The sequence below is a fragment of the Phyllobates terribilis genome, unplaced genomic scaffold, assembly GCF_046119375.1.
Source record: "Phyllobates terribilis strain yellow unplaced genomic scaffold, ASM4611937v1 Scaffold_11__3_contigs__length_659146591, whole genome shotgun sequence".
Lineage (NCBI taxonomy): Eukaryota > Metazoa > Chordata > Amphibia > Anura > Dendrobatidae > Phyllobates > Phyllobates terribilis.
The window spans coordinates 532300317-532323253 of NW_027362771.1; the positions used below are offsets into that span (position 1 = coordinate 532300317).

Here is a 22937-nt window from a genome sequence, read left to right on the forward strand (position 1 = left end):
GGGACTATGGAAAGTCGTCATACTGTGTGGGGAGCTGTGAGGGCATCATATTGCGTTGGGTGGTAACCTAGTCTGTGTGGAGGGGACCATCACACTGTGTGTGTGGGGGTTGCGTGGATGATCATCATACTGTGTGTGGAGGTTGTCATCATACTGTGCGTGGAGGGCTCTGGGGCCCATCATACTGTGAATGGAGGCCTCTGGGGGCCATCATACTGTGTGTGGCGGCCTCTGGGGGCCATCATACTGTGTGAGGACGCCTCTGGGGGCCATCATACTGTGCGTGGAGGGCTCTGGGGGCCATCATACTGTGAGTGGAGGCCATCTTCCTGTGTGTGGAGGGCTCTGGGGGCCATCATACTGTGAGTGGAGGCCTCTGGGGGCCATCATACTGTGAGTGGAGGCCTCTGGGGGCCATCATACTGTGAGTGGGGGCCTCTGGGGGCCATCATACTGTGTGTGAAAGTACATTTGTGGACTTGGCAGCCCTGTGCTGAGGGTACAATGGTGGGGGTACAGGAGAGCACGGCCATGCAGGTTTGGAGGGTTAATTCTAGGAGGACGGTGCAGCTGAGGGTGGTCGGGGCTCTCTGTTTCCTGCCGCCAGCACGGGTCGGCCTGTTTAGGTGTCTTCTTACCTAGGAACCCTCCTCCCGCGGCGCTAACTGGAATGCGTCGTATCCGGGCGGAAACCATTTAGCAGCGGACGCATTTCCGCTTTGTGACGTGTAACGGGAAGGGCAGCTTCCGTGGCTGGGAGTGAAACCGCAAGTAGAACCGTACTAGAGAGGGCGGGCAGGAGAGCCGGAGGGAGCGGGGAGGAGAGCGGAGCCCAGGTGAGGAGGTTGCGGAGCCCCCCGGGGACTGTCTGTGTACTGGGCTGTGTGTAACGCGATATTGTGCCCCCTACAGGAGCAGGAAACATGAAGCTTTACAGCCTGAGTGTCCTGTATAAGGGAGACTACAAGGTCCACCTGCTGAAAAGTGCCTACGACGTGTCCTCCTTCAGCTTCTTCCAGAGGTCCAGGTAATGCAGACGTGCCTGACACAGGGGAGCGGATCCCCAGCGCATGGCAGTCACTCAGGCCAGTGTGCTGTGCAGACAGTTATCAGTACAGTCTCCACTTCATGGGGAACTACAATTCCCATAATGCATTGCTTGCTGTGTACAGACCAGTGACATTGGCCCAGGACCCCACTTACATCCGGAGGGAGGTGTTTCCTGCTGCACCCGGCCTCTGGTGTCAGTCTATATAGTTTAGTAATAGTGCAGAAGAGCAAGAACATTCAAATCATACGTTGAAGGCAACACTAGACGTTTCGGCCCCTTAATGGGCCTTTATCATTAGGTCGCTATTGTGTTTAGATTTGAGTTTGTGTCAATGCTTAAGGCAGAGGCAAAAGGAAGATAATCCAGAGAAGAACTTAGTTGGGTTCCATATATCTGCAAGACTGTGAAAATCTTGAATATTGTAGGTATGGCGCTCCTGCGCCTAGTGTGCCGTCAGGATGGCGTTTCCACACTTGACTGCTCACAGTAGCGGTGTATGGGAGGGGGAAAGAGCGACGCTCCTGCGCCTTGCTGCATCTGAATGCCATTCCCCCTCCCATACACCGCTACTTATCTAGATTATCTTCTTTTTGCCTCTACCTTAAAGGGGTATTCCCATCTCCAAGATCCTATCCCAATATGTAGTAGGTGTATTATTATTATTATTATTATTATTAGAAAATACCTCCAATTAGAAATGTAGTGTAGTTCTTCTGATCCGCTATGTCTCTTCCTTCATGAGCAGGCATGGCAGGACCTTAAGTATCCATGGTTACGACCACTAGCAACTAGCTAACTGTCACAATATCTGTGGTCGTAACCATGGATACCTAAGGTCCTGCCATGCCTGCTCTTTAAGGAAGAGACATAGCGGATCAGAAGAACTATACTACATTTATAATTGGTGGTATTTGCTAATATTATTATTACATCTACTACACATTGGGACAGGATCTTGGAGATGGGAATACCCCTTTAAGCACTGACACAAACTGAAATCTAAACACAATAGCGACCTAACGATTAAGACCCATTAAGGGACCCAAACGTCTAGTGTCGTCTTCAATGTATGATTTGTATGTTCTTGCTTGTAAATAAATGAATTCTGCACTATTACTACTTGAGTGTGCGATGAATTAATCCTCTACATTGACTGGGCATTACATGCCTATTATATCAGCACCTTTACCTTGACAGAGTGCACACCGATTATTGATTTACCTGAGTCTATATAGTTTGGTGCAGTCGTACAGCCGTATAAATCGGACCGAGATGGGACTACAATGCACGGACTGGCCGCAGCTCTCCGTACCAGAGCGTGACAGCGGCATGGAAATATGCCCGGCGCACGACCACTGGGCCGGCGCAGCAGACATAATCCGTCATTCATGAGATCGGTGGTCGAACCCCCAACGAGCCAGTACGTCTCACCGATCCTGTAGATGGATAACTTGTAGTAAGTGGAAAACCCTTTTAACGAAAACCTGTCACTAGGTCACAAGTAGCCAATTTTTACTCTTATTTTACTCCCACTGCTCTCCTGATTATCCTTTTTTTTTTTTTGTTAATAAATATCAGTCGTAAAGATCCAGAGATAGGGGCCTATTTATTTAGTGTACATTTTTATACTCTTTTACAAGGGGGTGTGGCTCAGATGATTCTCTCAGTAGGCTGCTCTGCATTATTGCCCTGTGAGCCATGCCCCCTCTGGTAAAGACCATGAAAATTAACACTAAATAAAAAGCCCCGTATCTCTGGAACTGTATGGTAAATATTAAAAAAAACAACAACAAAAAAAAAAAACGGTTACTCAAGGGGAGCAGCAGGAATAAAATAAGAGCAAAAACTGCCCACCTTTGATCTGATGACAAGTCCTCATTGAATGTTTATTCTCAATAACATTCTTCAGGAGCGCATCGTTCCCTTACTTGTTTGTCAGGGCATTATGCTCCTAAAAAATGGACAATTTGGGCCGGCAGTATGGCCGAGCTGCTGGCCCAAACTGCGCTTTCTCTCCCATGTTACAAGCAGACAGCAGCTCCCTTTATGACCCAAAAGCACTATATATACAGCGTGAGGCTGAGGAGCTGTAAGTGCTTCATCATGCCCAAATGCACTATATAACTTCAGAATGAGATTTCTCCTGCCGGAGCATCGCTTTGGGGTTATAGAGGGATACATTTGCTTTACCAGTCAGAAACTTTACACCTAACCATTTATTTCATTGTGAAGCCATTTAAAAGATAAGCAAGTTAATCCCTTTATGATCCAAAAGCAATGCTCCAGCAGGAGAAACTCATTCTGAAGTTCTGTATGTATGTTGAAGTGCGTTGGGGCATGATGACGCACTTACAGCTCGTCCGCCTCACACTTTATTCCCTACCAGGCATCGAAGCCAACGACCCAACAATCAACCAGTGGAGAGTGGTGCTAGGCAGGGAATACAGTGCAAAGCTGAGGATCTGTAAGCGCGTTGTCACGCCCCAATGCACGATGTATGCAGCGTGAGGCTGAGGAGCTGTAAGTGCGTCATCATGCCCCAATGCACTATATATACAGCGTGAGGCTGAGGAGCTGTAAGTGCGTCATCATGCCCCAATGCACTATATATACAGCGTGAGGCTGAGGAGCTGTAAGTGCGTCATCTTGACCCAATGCACTATATATACAGCGTGAGGCTGAGGAGCTGTAAGTGCGTCATCATGCCCCAATGCACTATATATACATTGTGAAGCTGAGGATCTGTAAGTGCGTCATCATGCCCCAATGCACTATATATACAGCGTGAGGCTGAGGATCTGTAAGTGCGTCATCATGCCCCAATGCACTATATATACAGCGTGAGGCTGAGGAGCTGTAAGTGCGTCATCATGACCCAATGCACTATATATACACCGTGAGGCTGAGGAGCTGTAAGTGCATCATCATGCCCCAATGCACTATATATACAGCGTGAGGCTGAGGAGCTGTAAGTGCATCATCATGCCCCAGTGCGCTATATATACAGCGTGAGGCTGAGGAGCTGTAAGTGCATCATCATGCCCCAGTGCGCTATATATATGTAACTTCATAATGCGATTTCTCCTGCCGGAGCATCACTTTGAGGTTATAAAGGGATACAATTGCTTATTTTTTGAAGAAGTACACAGATATATAAATTATTTTGGGGCATAGAAGTTTCCTTTAACCGCTTTTATAGGACGTCTGTAACTGCAGCCAAAGCTGTAATTGGCAAATACTTCACTATACACTTGTAATTGCCTCCATGCAGGACAATAGGATGCAGATTTGGGCTTTTGGTGCTTTGACTCTACATGAGATTTTTAAGGCAACAGTGCAGCAAAGGGAAAACAAACCAAGAATATTGTACTAATATGTCCCCGCTTGTAGGGTCAGACAGTCCTTGCGTGTTTAGTGTATACTAGACAGAGGGCATTTATTAATATCTCCTGGTGGGTCTCCTTCTGCGCCCTCCTGTGGCACATGTGCGTGCTGTGCCATTCCTCGCCTCTTTCTGAAGATAAGTGTGTTGTATTGTTTGCCAATGCCCATGGTACATTATGATAATGATTTCTCCACTTTAATGTTTGCAGTGTACAAGAGTTTATGACCTTCACCAGCCAGCTGATTGTGGAGCGATCAGACAAGGGGAGCCGCTCATCAGTGAAGGAGCAAGGTGAGAGTATGAGAAGTCATCGGCGAGGCTGGTGAGGTTTTCACGTGGTGGTACTGTGCCGCGCAGAAATACTGTCCATGATTTGTCACAGCTTTGCCCCTAGTCCCAGTAGTGATCACGTGAAAATCCAAGCCCCAGTTGGAGTTAGCAGGGGTCATTTACATAACATTGTACATGTTAAAGGGACTCTTGACAGCTCTGGCATTATAGAGCCAGAGAAAGGCGGAGATTGAGGCAAAACAAGCAGATGGGAAGGGGCATTTAAATGTTTGGCCGCGCCATGGTGCACCGAGTGCCTGTTCTTTGTTTGAACAGTCATTTTATGCTTCCCTTTAAAGGAAGACTCCGACAGCGTGATAGAAGATGCTTTGTAATCCTATGAATAGCAATGGCTTTAATATCTGCTATGTCTTCATACAGAGTACCTCTGTCACGTGTATGTGCGGAACGACTCCCTGGCGGGGGTAGTGATCGCTGACGCAGAGTACCCTCAGAGAGTCTGCTTTACTCTTCTGGAAAAGGTAAGGGGGAACTAAGGACTAGAATTCATTTTTATTTTACCCCATTTTTGTTTTGCGGATGTTTTTTCTGCTCTCCTGAAATAACAGTGCAGGGGCACCTTGTCCTAAGAGACTGTACTGGCTATTCATCTGTTATTCCTCCTGGAAAAGTGGATGATGACTATGCCCTTCTTTCAGCCTGTACCCATGCAATCTGATTATTGTTAGCACTGATTGAATGGGGTCCGTGTGTAGGGACATGTCCCAACGACTAAGGGAATAGTAACATCCAGTTGTCAGTGTATTCCTACATATCCAGGAGCTGAACAAAGATTACAGTGGCTTGAGAAAGTATTCACCCCCTTGGCATTTTTTGTGTTTTGCTACCGCAGAAGCTGGAATTTTCCTGTGTTTTTTTATTTTTGAGGTTTTGCATCAGTTAATGTGAAGAACATACAAAACCCAAGACAGAAACAAAATAAACAATTGCCCTGCTGCAAGTAAATAAGTAAAAGAAATAGTGCATATAAATAACATGGGGTACTTAGTAAACACCGTTTTTGATTAAAAAAAAACGTAAAAGCCATCCCAACATCAAGGTGTACTCAAATTCGGGATGGTCCTAAATTCATGTAAAGAACATGCCAACAACTAGGAACATTTGGTTTTCTTTTTATTGTGATGCAAACCACGAATAAAATAACTGAAGGTTTTGGTGTGCATAACTATTCACCCCCCCCCACCCCCTAAAGTCAGTACTTTGTAGAGCCTCCTTTTGTGGCAATTACAGCTGCAAGTCACTTTGCATAAGTCTCTATTGGCTTTCCATATCTTGCCACTGGGAATGTTGCCCATTCCTCAACACAAAACTGCTCCAGCTCCTTCAATGTTTCCCCTTAAACCACTCGAGTGTTGCTTTAGCAGTATGCATTGGGTCATTGTCTTGTTGGAAGGTGAACCTCCGTCCCAGTCTCAAATCACTAACAGACTGAAACAAGTTTTGCTCAAGAATATCCTTGTATTTGGCACCATCCATCTTCCCCTCGACTCGGACCATTTTCCCTGTCCCTGCTGCCGAAAAACATCCCCACAGCATGATGCTGCCACCACCATGTTTCACTGTGGGGATGGTGTTCTTGGGGTGATGAGCTGTGTTGGTTTGTTACCAGACATAGCGTTTACCTTGGTGGCCAAAAAGTTCAATTTTGGTCTCAGCTGACCACAGCACCTTCATCCATACTTTTGGTGGGTCTTCCACATGTCTTTTGGCAAACTCAAAATGAGCCTAACAATTTTTGTGTGTAAGTAAAGGCTTTTTTTGCCCACTCTTCCATAAAGGCCACCTCTATGGAGCGTATGGCTTATTGTGGACAGATACTCTAGTCTCTGCGTGGGAACTCTGCAGCTTCTTCAGGGTTATGTTTGGTCTCTGTGCTGCCTCTCTGATTAATGCCTTCCTTACCCGGGCTGAGGTTTTGGTGGATGGCCCTCTTGCTTGGTTTATTGTGGTACCATGTGTTCTTTCCATTTGATGATAATGGATTTGATGGTGCTCTGGGAATCATCAGAGATTTTTGTTAGTGGTGCCTTTTACTTAATGGTGTTGCAGCCTCTGTGGCCTTTCAGAAAAGGTAAAGTGTATATACTGACAGATCATGTGACCCTTAGATTGCACACAGGTGGATGTCCTGTCACTAAGCATGTGACTTATGAAGGGAATTGCTTGCACCAGAAATTTTTAGGGGCTTCATAGCAAAAGGGGTGAATACATATGCACATGCCAATTTTTAGTTATTTGATCCCTTAAGTTTAATTTATGTCTATATTTTTCTCACTTCACTTCACTGACTTAGACTGTTTAGTGTTGATGCATCACACACAAATCGGATTACAAAAATATTTAAACACCGGTTGTAATGTAACAAAATATGTCAAAAGCTAAGGGGGTGAGTACTTTTGCAAGCCACTGTACTTCTTAGAAAAATTATGTTGAATTATTTTTTTCAAGCATTGAAGGGGTTGTCTAGGCTTGACACACAGGTCTGCTGTCCGTCGGTGAATGCAAACATCTGAATCGTAACAGCATGTAAGGTGCGCACTCTGTTAGGATTCCCCTGTATTGCTGGTGCGAGGGGGGTGGTCACATGAGCACATGAATGCGATTTGCATACCTGCAGTCTCTCGAAGACTGGACATCTTCAGCTTCTCTCAATGCACTTCTATTGAGAGAGGCCGAACATGTCTAGTCGGCACGTGACAATATGTATAAAAGTCGCATACATACAGTCACGTAATCACTTGCCCCCATCGACAATACTGGGGGATCCTGACAGTGTACGCGGCAACACTGTCATGACTCAGACGTCTGCAGTCACCACGTGACTACAGACTTTTGTGTTAAGTCTGGACAATTCCTTTAACTTCACAAGAGCTGACAGATCTTCCTTTTATTTAGATTTTTTTGGGGGAATTTAACTTATGTAATGATTTTACACATTAATGCTCATTGTGTTTATCTCCTTCAAAACGAGCTGATCCTGCTTCATACATGGGGATGCCGGCTGTGTTATATAGCCAGCACCTGCCACTAACAGCAGCAATCTGAGCTACCTCCGGTCACTGCTTTTAACCACTTAAATGCCACTGTCAATATCTGACATCGATAATTAGGTTGCACGATAGTGTAACATGACTATTTGGTTCCTATCATTCCTTTTCCTCATCATGGGATGATGATGGATTGCCATTGCAGTATTCAGCAGTCTCCCTCTGCTGTCATCTGTGTATTGTCATAAACCCAAATCATGGTATATTTCTTCTACTTACTGCAATACTATTGTATTGCAGTTTTAGATCAAATGATTTCAGATTCATGATCCCTAGGGGGGACTAAAAATATGGTAAAATTAATAAAAAAGTGATTTTAAAAATATTTAAGAAGGGGGAAAAAAATTAATGTATTACTCTCCTCCCTTTTCCCAATTCAAACATAAATTAAAGAAAAAATTAAATAATCAAAATGTCGTATGTACACCAGTATGGTATTAATAAAAATGTCAGCTCGTGCATCTCCATCAATAGAAAAGTTACTTATAGAAAATGACACCCCAAGCCAACTTTTTTTTATACAAAGCTTTGAATTTTAGTAATCGCTGAAATGTGAAAAGCGATGCAAGTTTGGCAGCCGCATAATCGTACTGATCCGATGAATCACGTCACCAAGTCCTTGTCACCTTATCACAAACGCTGTAAAAGCAAATTCCAAAAAATGGTGCAATTGCATTTTTTTTCATCCTCTGACTGCAATTAGATTTTTTTTATCTTTTTCCTTTTGCTTCTATGTTTTTTCTCTTGAGCCTTTTGATTGGTCCCTTACAATTCTCACCGTCTGTTTTCCTTCAGGTTCTCGAGGAGTTCGCCACCCAGGTGGATAGGATAGACTGGCCGTCTGGCTCCCCTGCCACTATTCAGTACAGTGCTTTGGACTCTTACCTTGCCAAGTACCAAGTAAGTAGGATCAGCCGTCTACTGAGCAACAGCAAGCTAAAATACATATAATGTACATAATATGTAATGTGACAATTGGCTAATGTATGCTTAAGGGACCACATGAGTTGGGACCAATTTTATGTCCTGGGCGAAATAGCATAAGACATTGTATATGATTTCAGTCCGTTAACTCTTTTTATATGGGAAAACTCATCGAAATCTTATGATGTTGCTTCTTGAAACAGTAAAAAAAATATAAAGCATATAAAATGTTCTCCATCTGACTGTAATAATTGGCCAAACCCTCCCGCCGGCCTGCTCTGCTAGGTTTTATGACACACCGACTGTCCTCAGATGGCAGATGTCATGGGCAAAGAATGGATTCCCATGGGAGTGCCACATACTGGTTTGTAAATGGCAAAAGTCACTGCATTTTTGTGTAACTTGGCGTTGCTCAAAACTTTTGCAACTTTTCAAAGTGTGTTACGTCTTGCGTAAAACTTTGAGGCCGTTTTCATGGAGAGGATTACGATGAAAGGTAATTGAGATGACTCTCAATCCATCATTAACAGTTGGTGATAACACTGACTCCCCTCTCTGCGCTATGACTTCCGCACAGGTCACACTCCAATAGAGGTTAAAGGGAATCTGTCAGTAGGATCAACCCTCCTAAGCTGTCTATATGGGCATGGAGGTTATAGGAGGCTGAATCAAATGATACCTTGATATCTGTGATCCGATGTTTTATTACAGAGAAATCCACGTTTTTCGTAATATGTAAATGAGCTGTTAAGGACATAGATCTCCCAGAGAATCTGCCTCCAGAGCTGCTTATAAAAAGGAGGTGTTACCAGTGTGAGACATGTAGATCAGGAGAGCAGACTGTCAGTCATTACATGTCTCACACTGGTAACGCCCCCTTTCATTTACAATAAGCTCCACAGTCTGCTCTCCGGCCCATAGATCTTAACAGCTCCTATAGATGGCTTGGAAAGGATGACGCTACTGACAGATCCCCTTTAATGAACATCCTCGCTCTGTTTCCTATGGTCGGCTGTAGATCAGATCTCTGAATAGTGTAAAGGTAAAATAGCCACCCACATTATCATTCACAGAAAATAGAATGCAACATCTACAATCAGAAAATAATAATAAAACAAGTTAATAGGAAAACAAGTTAATAGGAAAAAATATTTATATAATAAATTGGTTCAATTAGTGTTTTATATTCAGCCGTAGATTCCTCTGTCTCACACTGACTGCCAGGTACGTTACACTGGGGCTGCACAGGATCACATCACCCGGGGGGCCGCTGCGCTGCGCTCTTGTTGGCTTATGTAGTGTAATTAGTTCTCCTCGCTTCACAAGGGGAACCATGGGAGCGATTATCTTCACATTTCTGACTTGTAACTCCTTAATGACTGGCATTTTAGTCCTTAACCCACTATAAGATTGCAACCCCTAAAATAAACATAGGCCAAAACCCATATTGAAATATGCTATGCAAAACCCTCATGCTTCCATTGACTGGCCAACCTGTGTTATGGAGGAGAACATTTTGGAAGATAAGAGTGCCTCATATCGCCCATTAATTCAATATTATTTGGGTATTTCAGTCAACTGTACCAAAGCCAGGTTTCTTTTTTAAAAGGGTTTTGCAAAAAAAAAAAAAAAAAAAGTTTTTTTTTTCCATAGACTTGCAAATGTAAAAAATGAACAACCTCTTGTTTTTGTGGACAGGATTGCAGCGATGACATTGTGACTACTGCACATAACTTCTGCAGCCAGTCAGTGGGCTTACAGGTGATCTTGAGGTAGTAGGCACTAGGCCACAGGGTTCAGTGATTGACAGCTGTGTGCGCATGACCGCTGCAGCCAAAGGCCAGAGACAGCTCTGGAGAGGTGGAGGGTGAGTATAGCCAAATTTCAGATTTTTTTTTTTTCATGTTTGTTAAAATTACCTCTATTTAAGGAGGGGGGCAGGGGAGAAACCCCATTCAAGTAGAACAGATGATGTGCACTAATAATGGATTTATAGATGAATAATATTGCATATCTGTAGTATGTACGGTGCAGAAATCCATCGGTTTCTGAGGAGGCTTCCACTTGTCTTTCCCCTGAGCGTGTTGTTTTTGTCTTATTGGTGCAGAGTTCAAAGCATTTATTACATAATCAGGAGGACGAGCAGCTGCCGCATGTGCTAGAAAATTTTACTGTGTTTTTTTAATGTTCTGTCAGTAGCAAACTAAATCCCTTTTTATTAAGGTGCCAATATGGTCTGTGGATACCCCATTGTTGGCCCATATTACACCCGCAGCCCTCACCTGATAAGCAGGGTAGGCTGTGCTGTTCTTGTCTCCGTGTCATGTAAAGGATAACCCCAACCCCACAAGTGTATCACTATGTACAGATCCATCTTTGTTCAGCTGCAATCCACAAAATTCCAAAATCTGATGCTGACTGGATGAAGCGTGGCAATAGACAGAGGATGTGGATGGAAAGTTATATCTGTATTTATATTCACAGAACCCCCGAGATGCTGATCCAATGAGTAAAGTACAAGCTGAGCTGGACGAAACCAAAATCATCCTGGTGAGTGAATGATTAATATATCGTTCAGTTTCAAAAGAACCTGTCACGTTGTACATGTAGTTCAATCTGTGGACAGCACTGTATAGAGGAGGAGAAGCGGAGCGGAATTTATCTATCTATCTATCTATCTATTAATATAGGATTGTGGGAAAAGATGCAGGATGACTTGTATTTTATTCATTGAAATATCCAGTCCAGTGGGTGGTCCTACTAGTGATTGACAGCTATCTCTGCATGCACAGTCCTACAGGGAAGGCTGTCAGTCACTAGTAGGACCGCCCACTGGACTCATACATACAAACACTCATACATACAAACAGGGATTTCAATTAATAAAATGCAAGTTTTACTGAAACTTTTCCCCAAAAAATGTATATCAATCTGATCAGCTCCTCTGGCTTTGTAATATGGTGCCTGCAGATCAGATACCGTAGCCAATACAACAGGTTCCCTTTTAAGGGCTCGTTAAAGTGACTGTGTATTAGGTCAACAGGCAGTGCACTGACTTAGTAATGTGCTGTGTACTATGATTTTTCATTCCTGGCCAAAATGATCACAGCATGCACTAGTCTGCCAATTTCTGGATACGACTTGTCCGAGTTTTAGTTGTGTGATCCCCGGATAAGGTGTAATTACATTACCTTTCCTTATAGTAGAACCACCACTGAGTGAGGTCTCCTTACACAGCGCTGTGCCGCCATTTCATAATGTGTAATTACATTACCTTTCCTTATAGTAGAAGAACCACCGAGGGAGGTCTCCTTACACTACACTGTGCCACTATCTCATGTGTAATTAAATTACCTTTCCTTTATAGTAGAAAAACCACAGAGGGAGGTCTCCTTACACTACACTGTGCTGCCATCTCATAATGTGTAATTACATTACCTTTCCTTATAGAAGAAGAACCACCGAGGGAGGTCTCCTTACACTACACTGTGCTGCCATCTCATAATGTGTAATTACATTACCTTTCCTTATAGTAGAACCACCACGGAGTGAGGTCTCCTGACACAGCGCTGTGCTGCCATCTCATAATGTGTAATTACATTACCTTTCCTTACAGTAGAAGAACCACGGAGTGAGGTCTCCTTACACTACACTGTGCTGCCGTCTCATAATGTGTAATTACATTACCTTTCCTTATAGAAGAAGAACCACCGAGGGAGGTCTCCTTACACTACACTGTGCTGCCGTCTCATAATGTGTAATTACATTACCTTTCCTTATAGAAGAAGAACCACCGAGGGAGGTCTCCTTACACTACACTGTGCTGCCATCTCATAATGTGTAATTACATTACCTTTCCTTATAGTAGAACCACCACTGAGTGAGGTCTCCTTACACAGCGCTGTGCTGCCATCTCATAATGTGTTATTACATTACCTTTCCTTATAGTAGAGCCACCGAGGGAGGTCTCCTTACACTGCGCTGTGCCACTTTCTCATTCAGCTGCCTTAGGGCAGAACCCATAAAATGAGTGGGGAAAATTGTAGTGTTTGTACAGACAAGCTTCTTAATACGAGAGCCACCACAATCATGGAATCCCGAGGAAGCTGCCTCTGCTGCTCAGTCACCCTGCCTCGACTAATTTGGCAAAAATGTCGTATTACATATGGCTGTCTATAAACACCAATGTCCATATATTGAGATAATGGCACTCCAACATAAACTCCAACAACAATGTGCTCAAACTCAATCTATTAAAGAAAGAGCCATAGAGAGATCCATCATTAAAATAACCAATGTTTATTGAGAATTATTAAAATCGTTATAAAAAAGCAAAGTACCATATGGGGACATAGGAACAAACTATATAAGCAGTAAATTAGGGAAAAAAAACAAATGAGGTAATGTAGGTGCCATGATCTCCCTATGTATATAAATATAATGATTTATCGGGACAATATACCAACATACCAAGAATAAATAATGACTACATCTAGCAGCAATCCAAATGAAGTGACATGTGCAATCGTAATCTGTATACCTCACTGTGAATAATGTCCTCACACATACACTTACATATATTATGGTATAAAGACTAAATAAGAGACGTGTTTAATAAAATATATACAGTACAGACCAAAAGTTTGGACACACCTTCTCATTTAAAGATTTTTCTGTATTTTCATGACTATTAAAATTGTACATTCACACTGAAGGCATCAAAACTATGAATTAACACATGTGGAATTATATACTTAACAAAAAAGTGTGAAACAACTGAAAATATGTCTTATATTCTAGGTTCTTCAAAGTAGCTACCTTTTGCTTTGATGACTGCTTTGCACACTCTTGGCATTCTCTTGATGAGCTTCAAGAGGTAGTCACTGGAAATGGTTTTCACTTCACAGGTGTGCCCTGTCAGGTTTAATAAGTGGGATTTCTTGCCTTATAAATGGGGTTGGGACCATCAGTTGTGTTGTGCAGAAGTCAGGTGGATACACAGCTGATAATCCTACTGAATAGACTGTTAACTGCTTTTTTCTTGCCATAATACAAATTCTAAGTAAAGAAAAACGAGTGGCCATCATTACTTTGGGAAATGAAGGTCAGTCGGTCTGAAAAATTGGGAAAACTTTGAAAGTGTCCCCAAGTGCAGTTGCAAAAACCATCAAGCGCTACAAAGAAACTGGCTCCCATGAGGACCGCCCCAGGAAAGGAAGACCAAGAGTCACCTCTGCTTCTGAGGATAAGTTTATCCGAGTCACCAGCCTCAGAAATCGCAGGTTAACAGCAGCTCAGATTAGAGACCAGGTCAATGCCACACATAGTTCTAGCAGCACATCTCTACAACAACTGTTAAGAGGAGACTTTGTGCAGCAGGCCTTCATGGTAAAATAGCTGCTAGGAAACCACTGCTAAGGACAGGCAACAAGCAGCAGAGACTTGTTTGGGCTAAAGAACACAAGGAATGGACATTAGACCAGTGGAAATCTGTGCTTTGGTCTGATGAGTCCAAATTTGAGATCTTTGGTTCCAGCCACCGTGTCTTTGTGCGACGCAGAAAAGGTGAAAGGATGGACTCTACATGCCTGGTTCCCACCGTGAAGCATGGAGGAGGAGGTGTGATGGTGTGGGGGTGCTTTGCTGGTGACACTGTTGGGGATTTATTCAAAATTGAAGGCATACTGAACCAGCATGGCTACCACAGCATCTTGCTGCGGCATGCTATTCCATCCGGTTTGCGTTTAGTTGGACCATCATTTATTTTTCAACAGGACAATGACCTCATACACGCCTCCAGGCTGTGTAAGGGCTATTTGACCAAGAAGGAGAGTGATGGGGTGCTACGCCAGATGACCTGTCCTCCACAGTCACCAGACCTGAACCCAATCGAGATGGTTTGGGGTGAGCTGGACCGCAGAGTGAAGGCAAAAGGGCCAACAAGTGCTAAGCATCTCTGGGAACTCCTTCAAGATTGTTGGAAGACCATTTCCGGTGACTACCTCTTGAAGCTCATCAAGAGAATGCCAAGCGTGTGCAAAGCAGTCATCAAAGCAAAAGGTGGCTACTTTGAAGAACCTAGAATATAAGACATATTTTCAGTTGTTTCACACTTTTTTGTTAAGTATATAATTCCACATGTGTTAATTCATAGTTTTGATGCCTTCAGTGTGAATGTACAATTTTCATAGTCATGAAAATACAGAAAAATCTTTAAATGAGGTGTGTCCAAACTTTTGGTCTGTACTGTGTGTATATGTGTATGTGTGTGTGTGTGTGTGTGTGTGTGTATGTATATGTATGTGTATATATATATATAATATACACTGCTCAAAAAAGGGAACACTTAAACAACTGAATATAACTCTAAGTAAATCAAACTTCTGTGAGATCAAACTGTCCACTTAGGAAGCAACACTGATTGATAATCAATTTCACATGCTGTTGTGCAAATGGAAAAGATGGAAAATATTGGCAATTATCAAGACACCCTCAATAAAAGAGTGGTTCTGCGGGTGGGGACCACAGACCACATCTCAGTACCAATGCTATCTGGCTGATGTATTGGTCACTTTTGATTGTTGGTTGTGCTTTCACACTCGTGGTAGCATGAGACGGACTCTACAACCCACAGAAGTTGCTCAGGTAGTGCAGCTCATCCAGGATGGCACATCAATGCGAGCTGTGGCAAGAAGGTTTGCTGTGTCTGTCAGCGTAGTGTCCAGAGGCTGGAAGTGCTACCAGGAGACAGGCCAGTACGCCAGGAGACGTGGAAGGGGCCGTAGGAGGGCAACAACCCAGCTGCAGGACCTCTACCTCTGCCTTTGTGCAAGGAGGAACAGGAGGAGCACTGCCAGAGCCCTGCAAAATGACCTCCAGCTGGCTACAAATGTGCATGTGTCTGCACAAACTGTTAGAAACCGACTACATGAGGGTGGTATAAGGGCCCGACGTCCACAGATGGGGGTTGTGCTCACAGCCCAACATCGTGCAGGACGCTTGGCATTTGCCACAGAACACCAGGATTGGCAAAATCGCCACTGGTGCCCTGTGCTCTTCACAGATGAAAGCAGGTTCACAGTGAGCACATGTGACAGAGTCTGGAGATGCCGTGGAGAGCGATCTGCTGCCTGCGACATCCTTCAGCATGACCTGTTTGGCAGTGGGTCAGTAATGGTGTGGGGTGGCATTTCTTTGGAGGGCCGTACAGCCCTCCATGTGCTCATCAGAGGTAGCCTGACTGCCATTAGGTACCGAGATGAGATCCTCAGACCCCTTGTGAGACCATATGATGGTGCGGTTGGCCCTGGGTTCTTCCTAATGCAGGACATTGCCAGACCTCATGTGGCTGGAGTGAGTCAGCAGTTCCTGCAAGATGAAGGCATTGAAGCTATGGACTGGCCCGCCCGTTCCCCAGACCTGAATCCGATTGAGCACATCTGGGACATCATGTCTCGCTCCATCCACCAACGTCACGTTGCACCACAGACTGTCCAGGAGTTGGCGGATGCTTTAGTCCAGGTCTGGGAGGAGATCCCACAGGAGACCATCTGCAACCTCATCAGGAGCATGCCCAGGCGTTGTAGGGAGGTCATACAGGCACGTGGAGGCCACACACAATACTGTGCCTCATTTTGACTTGTTTTAAGGACATTACATCAAAGTAGGATCAGCCTGTAGTGTGTTTTTCCACTTTAATTTTGGGGGTGACTCCAAATCCAGGCCTCCATTGGTTAATAAATTTGATTTCCATTGATGATTTTTGTGTGATTTTGTTGTCAGCACATTCAACTTCGTACAGAACAAAGTATTCAATGAGAATATTTCATTCATTCAGATCTAGGATGTGTTATTTGAGTGTTCCCTTTATTTTTTTGAGCAGTGTATAATAAGCCCCAATGTAAGGCACCTGAAATACGTCTATTGGACTGAGGGGACTAAGTGTCTAACTGTTCAAAGTGAGAATAAAGCCTGCAAACCAAACATATGGTTGTAACTGGAACAGGATATCCAGAAGGAGTACCCTCCAACAAAAGATGTGTGGGAGGTAAATGCTTACCGAAAAGCAAGAGATGCCAGGTGATGGTAAATACCACGGTCCCGAGTATGCTTCTGTGTCCCCTCACCCTGACACGTGTTTCGCCGCCTGCTTCTTCCGGGGGCATGTCCATGAACAGAGTTAGAACTGCTGTTTGTAGGTCATTCTCTCTCCTCTGGCTCATGCAAGGGGGACCCTCAACAGGGCACATGGGAAACGATCAATGGGATAAAATGAGATGAGATCCTATTGATGACTACTAATTTAACACCTTACTGTAAGCACTTCCACAAAAACCAAGCTGTTGGACTGCCTGAAGATGAGCCTGATACAACTGTACCCTACAGCCCGGAGAACGCAGCACATCACAGGGAGTTGCCATCATGGGATTTCAGTTTTTGCTTTGCTTGTATGTAACATATTTCTCTTGTCATTCATTATCAGCATAACACCATGGAGTCCTTACTGCAGCGTGGAGAAAAATTAGATGACTTGGTCAGTAAATCAGAAGTGCTAGGAACACAGTCCAAGGCCTTCTATAAAACAGTGAGTATCGCAGAAGTCATGCATTCCTTCACTCCTCGTTAGAAGGGCCCTCTCCGATAGGCCGATCATAAAATGCAATCCGCTGTAATCTGGATGGAAACCTGACACTGTCATTCCTACTTATTAGGCAGCACGGTGGCTCAGTGGTTAGCACTGTACGGTGGCTCAGTGGTTAGCACTGTACGGTGGCTCAGTGGTTAGCACTGTACGGTGGCTCAGTGGTTAGCACTGTACGGTGGCTCAGTGATTAGCACTGTTGCTTTGCAGCACTGGGGTTCTGGGTTCAAATCCCACCAAGGACAACATCTGCAGAGTTTGTATGTTCTCCCCGTGTTTGCGTGGGTTTCCTCCGGGGTCTCAGGTTTCCTCCCACACTCCAAAGACACACTGATAGGGAATCTAGATTATGGCGATATATACAATACAGTGATGGCGCTATATAAGCAAGGAAAATACTGTAAATAAAAAAAGAAATTAGGCGGGTCCATTCAGTTCTTGTTAAAGGACACATCGGCTGGATATGTCATCACCAGTGCTCATCTCACCGAAAGACGTTGCAATGTTCGGAGCTCCGGGGAGGAGGTTGGGGACCGTTAAGAGAGAGACAGAGATTTTTTCCAGCTTAAAAGTTTGAGTCCCCATTCTTTTCAATGGGGTTCTGGTTAAAGTTTGAGTATAGTTTTGGTACCTGAACCCGAACTTCCACAGGTCCTCTCATCCCTAGGCATTACTGTATGATCAGAGGGGGGATCTGACCTAGTGAATAATATGATAGAATCACAAAGTGTCTGGTGATTGAGGGGTTAACGTAAAATTGATATTGTTTTCCTGCATTTGATTAAAGTGAAGATGGTGTTTTTTTATTTTAAATATGACCATTTGGAACGGCTGCTCTTTCCCTTTAAGGCACGGAAGCAGAATTCATGCTGCGGGATCATGTGATTGGCGAATAGTGATGGAGACCGGAAGAAAGACAATGAACAAACACTAAATATCAGGGCTGACGCACCAAATCGGCTACCACTCAGCCCTTCCCATCCCCAGCAGGGGGCAGTATAGGTGGTTACTGCCCTCAGGTCAATTTTTCCTTTACCCTCATTTATTGGGGGTCTTTTTTTTTTTTTTTTTTTTTTTTTTTTTTTTTTTCACATTGATGTGCGTTCACTTTTTCCTGCAGCCATGTGTTTCTGTGGCCCCCAGTATGAAGTGACAGCCCCCCTCCAAGGGATTGTGCTGACCATTATCTGTTCCAGTGCAAACATTCCTGTGATACGGAGTATCGCCGCCGCCCCGCGCTCTGTGCCCTAACCCGTCACCAAGCTGCCGAGTGATGTGAGTGACCTGGTAATCTGTAATGTACTAATGCTATACTATCTGACGTTATCACCCTGGGAGGAAATGGGTTAACTGTCAGTCCGCTTCTTCCTGTAACACTCGCGCACTTGTTTAGTGTAAGGTTATTTTAACCCCCCGTTCCTCCATTATCCCGGACATGTCTTAACTGTGGTTAACCTTGTAGTATTTGCCAGATGGATTTTTTTTTTATCCCTGGAGAACTCGTTCTGAAGTGAAATCATGAAATGCGGAGACTAATTCTGCACATCCATCCGAAAGCCTGCACTCCACAAATGACTCCTCGCCATGTCCTCGATGCCGAAGATCTTACTGCTCTCACCACCTTGTCTTATCCAAAAAGAAAATCTTCATCCGATGGATCTAGTTCCCCTGAGGACCCTCATCGTGTGGACGGTTCAATTCTCATGCTGTATAGATAAGTTATTAACGTATTTCAGTGTTTTATTTTGGGTTTTTGTTTTTTTTTGATCTCCAGCGATTTGAATTTTTTTTTTTTTTTCTTTTAAATTTCTTTCTGATAAACTTGTCTTTTAATAAAGATTGGCGAACCTTTCTGTACCAAATATTGAAGATGATAAAACACATTTGTAGATGTTTGAAAGCAATTCTGTTCATGTTTTATTACAAGCCTGATAAAGCACTGGCTTAGCAATACAGGCAGCTTTATACTTACATGGTCCCTGCACTTTCAGACAACTTGATCTCTTTTGATTATGTGATCACCAGATGATCTGTAAATCACTTTATTTAAAATTGATTGAGAAAACATACTGAGGGCACTCCCAATACTTGATGGGATCACTGACAACCCACACAATGAAATATACAGAGAAAAAGAAGTGCGTCTACGATATATCAGGATCACCATCAATACAAAATAGCTAATAATATAAAGTTTATTGAACAATGAGGAGAACAAGCTATTAAAAACAACTAAAAAACCCAAACATGGTAAATACCATCATCCAGTTGATCCATGTAAGGAATAACAAACCCCCTCCTATATGTCATTAATTAGGTCCACAGAGAGAATACATAACTACATAAGCACAGAAAGTCTCTGTATCCAGGTACACTGCCTCCAGCTAGTACCTAATAGACAAATGGATGAGAAATGTATGATCCTAGGTCTCACCAAGTACAGCAACAACATACAAGTAAGGCTGTCCCGTCAAGACCAACAACTGCCATGGGGGCACTTATGTTGCCTTACATATTACAGTGTATGGAGCGACAGTATCAACAATATTGCCTTACGTTTATCCAAGATTTCCCAAATGGATTCGGTATGCTTTTATTCCCATTGAGTCATAGGACTATGATCATCATCAGAAACACCTAATATTTCTATGAGAATCTGTACAAGGACTATTCATGCTATCAAGATAGAGATATATATATATATATATATATCTATCTATCTATCATATTTTAGATATATATGTACTTGGGCTAACACTGACAATTGGGCTTTCATCAACGTATGCAGTTTATTCTATCTAAATGCTTTTGGCAGTGACACCAGAGAATTCTGTCTGTCTCCATCTGATATGACCAGATATTATATCTATAGATGACGATAATACATTACATTCTTTGTAAGGGATATTCACCCGCTTGAGCCCATTTGTCAGTGCTGGTTGTCACAGACTCTAAATTTTTCATGATTGACTCCCAGTGTTCATGATTGACTCCCAGTGTGGTAATATCATATTTTATTGATTATGCATGGGACACCATGCTTTGTTTATATGCCAATGTATACGATTTTCTGCATGCAGGGCAGATGTGCCCTGTCATTTTATCACGTACCAATTTACTGTGCATATAGTCTGTATAACTGCCTATTTTGGGTGCATGGCTGATGCCATTTCTTTCCAGCCTAAAACCACTGGTGTCACCACCCTCGGACGGGTACTATATGATGCCCGCCGCTATGAGTGGTCTCCTTCTTAATAATGACACATAGTACCTGTGTTGCCGAATCTTCCGGTCACCTGAAGCATGTCTCTACCTCCCATCTGGGACTCTGACATCAAGGCTTGGTCAGTTCCCACGGCTGTACACATAGTCTTCGGGACATGGCACTTCAGGGTCTATCGGCACCACGGGCACTTCCGGACGCCACAGCGCATGAACCGCTCAGCCACATGCACGCATGGTAATCATCATTTAATTAACTACTATTGTATATAATGAATGATGACCGGAACATACTTCTATTCATCTTTTTTTGCCCCTGAAGAAGCCACACTTTCTGGTGGCGATACGCGTGGGGCTTTTTACCCCCTTCCCTTCTGACCATGCACAGAGTGACCTGAAACTCTTGGCCATACACAGGTTTCTTTATAATCTTCTTGAGCGGCTTTATCTATGCATTTGTTTAATATACATTTATCTACAGCAGTGTGCTTTAGACATATGCACAGGTTCATTTATAATTATGAGCTGCTTTATTCATACATTTGTCTATTAGGTACTAGCTGGAGGCAGTGTACCTGGATACAGAGACTGTGTGTGCTTATATAGTTATGTATTCTCTTACTCTCTGTGGACCTAATTAATGACATATAGGAGGGGGTTTGTTATTCCTTACATGGATCAAGGTATTTACCATGTTTGGGTTTTAAATTGTTTTTAATAGCTTGTTCTCCTCATTGTTCAATAAACTTTATATTTTTAGATATTTTGTATTAATGGTGATCCTGATAGATCGTATACGCACTATTTTTTCTCTCTATATTTCACTTTATTTAAAATTGATGATGTCCTACCCTTGTAAAATCACTCCTAATAAACGGCCAGTAGGTGTCATCCTTTTAACTTGCTATTTACTGCTTATTGTCAAGATGAATCAGTCTCTTATAGCAGAGATGTGGGTGCGGGCCTTTGGGTCTCTACGGGAAGTGGGCGCGGGCCTTTGGGTCTCTACGGGAAGTGGGCGCGGGCCTTTGGGTCTCTACGGGAAGTGGGTGCGGGCCTTTGGGTCTCTACTGGAAGTGGGTGCGGGCCTTTGGGTCTCTACTGGAAGTGGGCGCGGGCCTTTGGGTCTCTACGGGAAGTGGGCACGGGCCTTTGGGTCTCTACTGGAAGTGGGCGCGGGCCTTTGGGTCTCTACTGGAAGTGGGCGCGGGCCTTTGGGTCTCTAAGGGAAGTGGGCGCGGGCCTTTGGGTCTCTATGGGAAGTGGGCGCGGGCCTTTGGGTCTCTACTGGAAGTGGGTGCGGGCCTTTGGGTCTCTACGGGAAGTGGGCGCGGGCCTTTGGGTCTCTACGGGAAGTGGGCACGGGCCTTTGGGTCTCTACGGGAAGTGGGCGCGGGCCTTTGGGTCTCTACTGGAAGTGGGTGCGGGCCTTTGGGTCTCTACGGGAAGTGGGCGCGGGCCTTTGGGTCTCTACTGGAAGTGGGCGCGGGCCTTTGGGTCTCTACTGGAAGTGGGCGCGGGCCTTTGGGTCTCTACGGGAAGTGGGCGCGGGCCTTTGGGTCTCTATGGGAAGTGGGCGCGGGCCTTTGGGTCTCTACTGGAAGTGGGTGCGGGCCTTTGGGTCTCTACGGGAAGTGGGCGCGGGCCTTTGGGTCTCTACGGGAAGTGGGCGCGGGCCTTTGGGTCTCTATGGGAAGTGGGCGCGGGCCTTTGGGTCTCTATGGGAAGTGGGCGCGGGCCTTTGGGTCTCTACGGGAAGTGGGCGCGGGCCTTTGGGTCTCTATGGGAAGTGGGCGCGGGCCTTTGGGTCTTTACAGAAAGTGGGTGGCAGGTCTTTGTGTTTCTGCTTCTGGTCTCCTGTGTCAAACTGCATCTAGGCATAATGAGCAGATTTCCAGTTCAGAGCAAGCAAGCCAATGAACAATGGTAGGAGTAATCCATGCTGGGAAATGATGATCCAGCACCAAAGGTGCAGGCATAGTCGTGCCTTTGTCAGGTATTTGTTTATTCTTGACATTTAATCAGTTCGGGTCCTATCTTGTGATCAACTGGAAATTCGAGCAACAAGTGAAGAGAAATGAAGGCTTTTTTCCCACGTTCACAGTGGTAATTTTCTGCCACTTGTCAGTATCTTTAACACTAAATCTAATGACGTGTGTGGTTAGTACTATTAAAGGGGTTCTCCAGCTTAAAATTTGAAGCCAGAGGCTAGCGCTGCTTCTCTCTGCCGCTGCTTATACTCTTTGTGACAAGCTTCAGCGGTGACATAACAACTCCAGCACTCCTGACCGCTGCAGCCGATCGCTGGCCTCAGTT

The 22937-nt window shown here is 44.2% G+C and overlaps 1 protein-coding gene across 1 annotated transcript; it reads left to right on the forward strand.

Moving 5' to 3' along the window:
* The first annotated feature begins 679 nt into the window (after positions 1-679).
* YKT6 (YKT6 v-SNARE homolog) lies at positions 680-19303 on the forward strand. The gene is made up of 8 exons (XM_073653764.1): positions 680-836; positions 913-1027; positions 4645-4727; positions 5148-5248; positions 8630-8734; positions 11243-11308; positions 17241-17342; positions 18249-19303. Exons 2-8 carry the CDS (start codon positions 924-926, stop codon positions 18282-18284), a joined length of 597 nt encoding a protein of 198 aa, XP_073509865.1. The 5' UTR covers positions 680-836; positions 913-923; the 3' UTR covers positions 18285-19303.
* The last annotated feature ends 3634 nt before the right edge of the window (positions 19304-22937 follow it).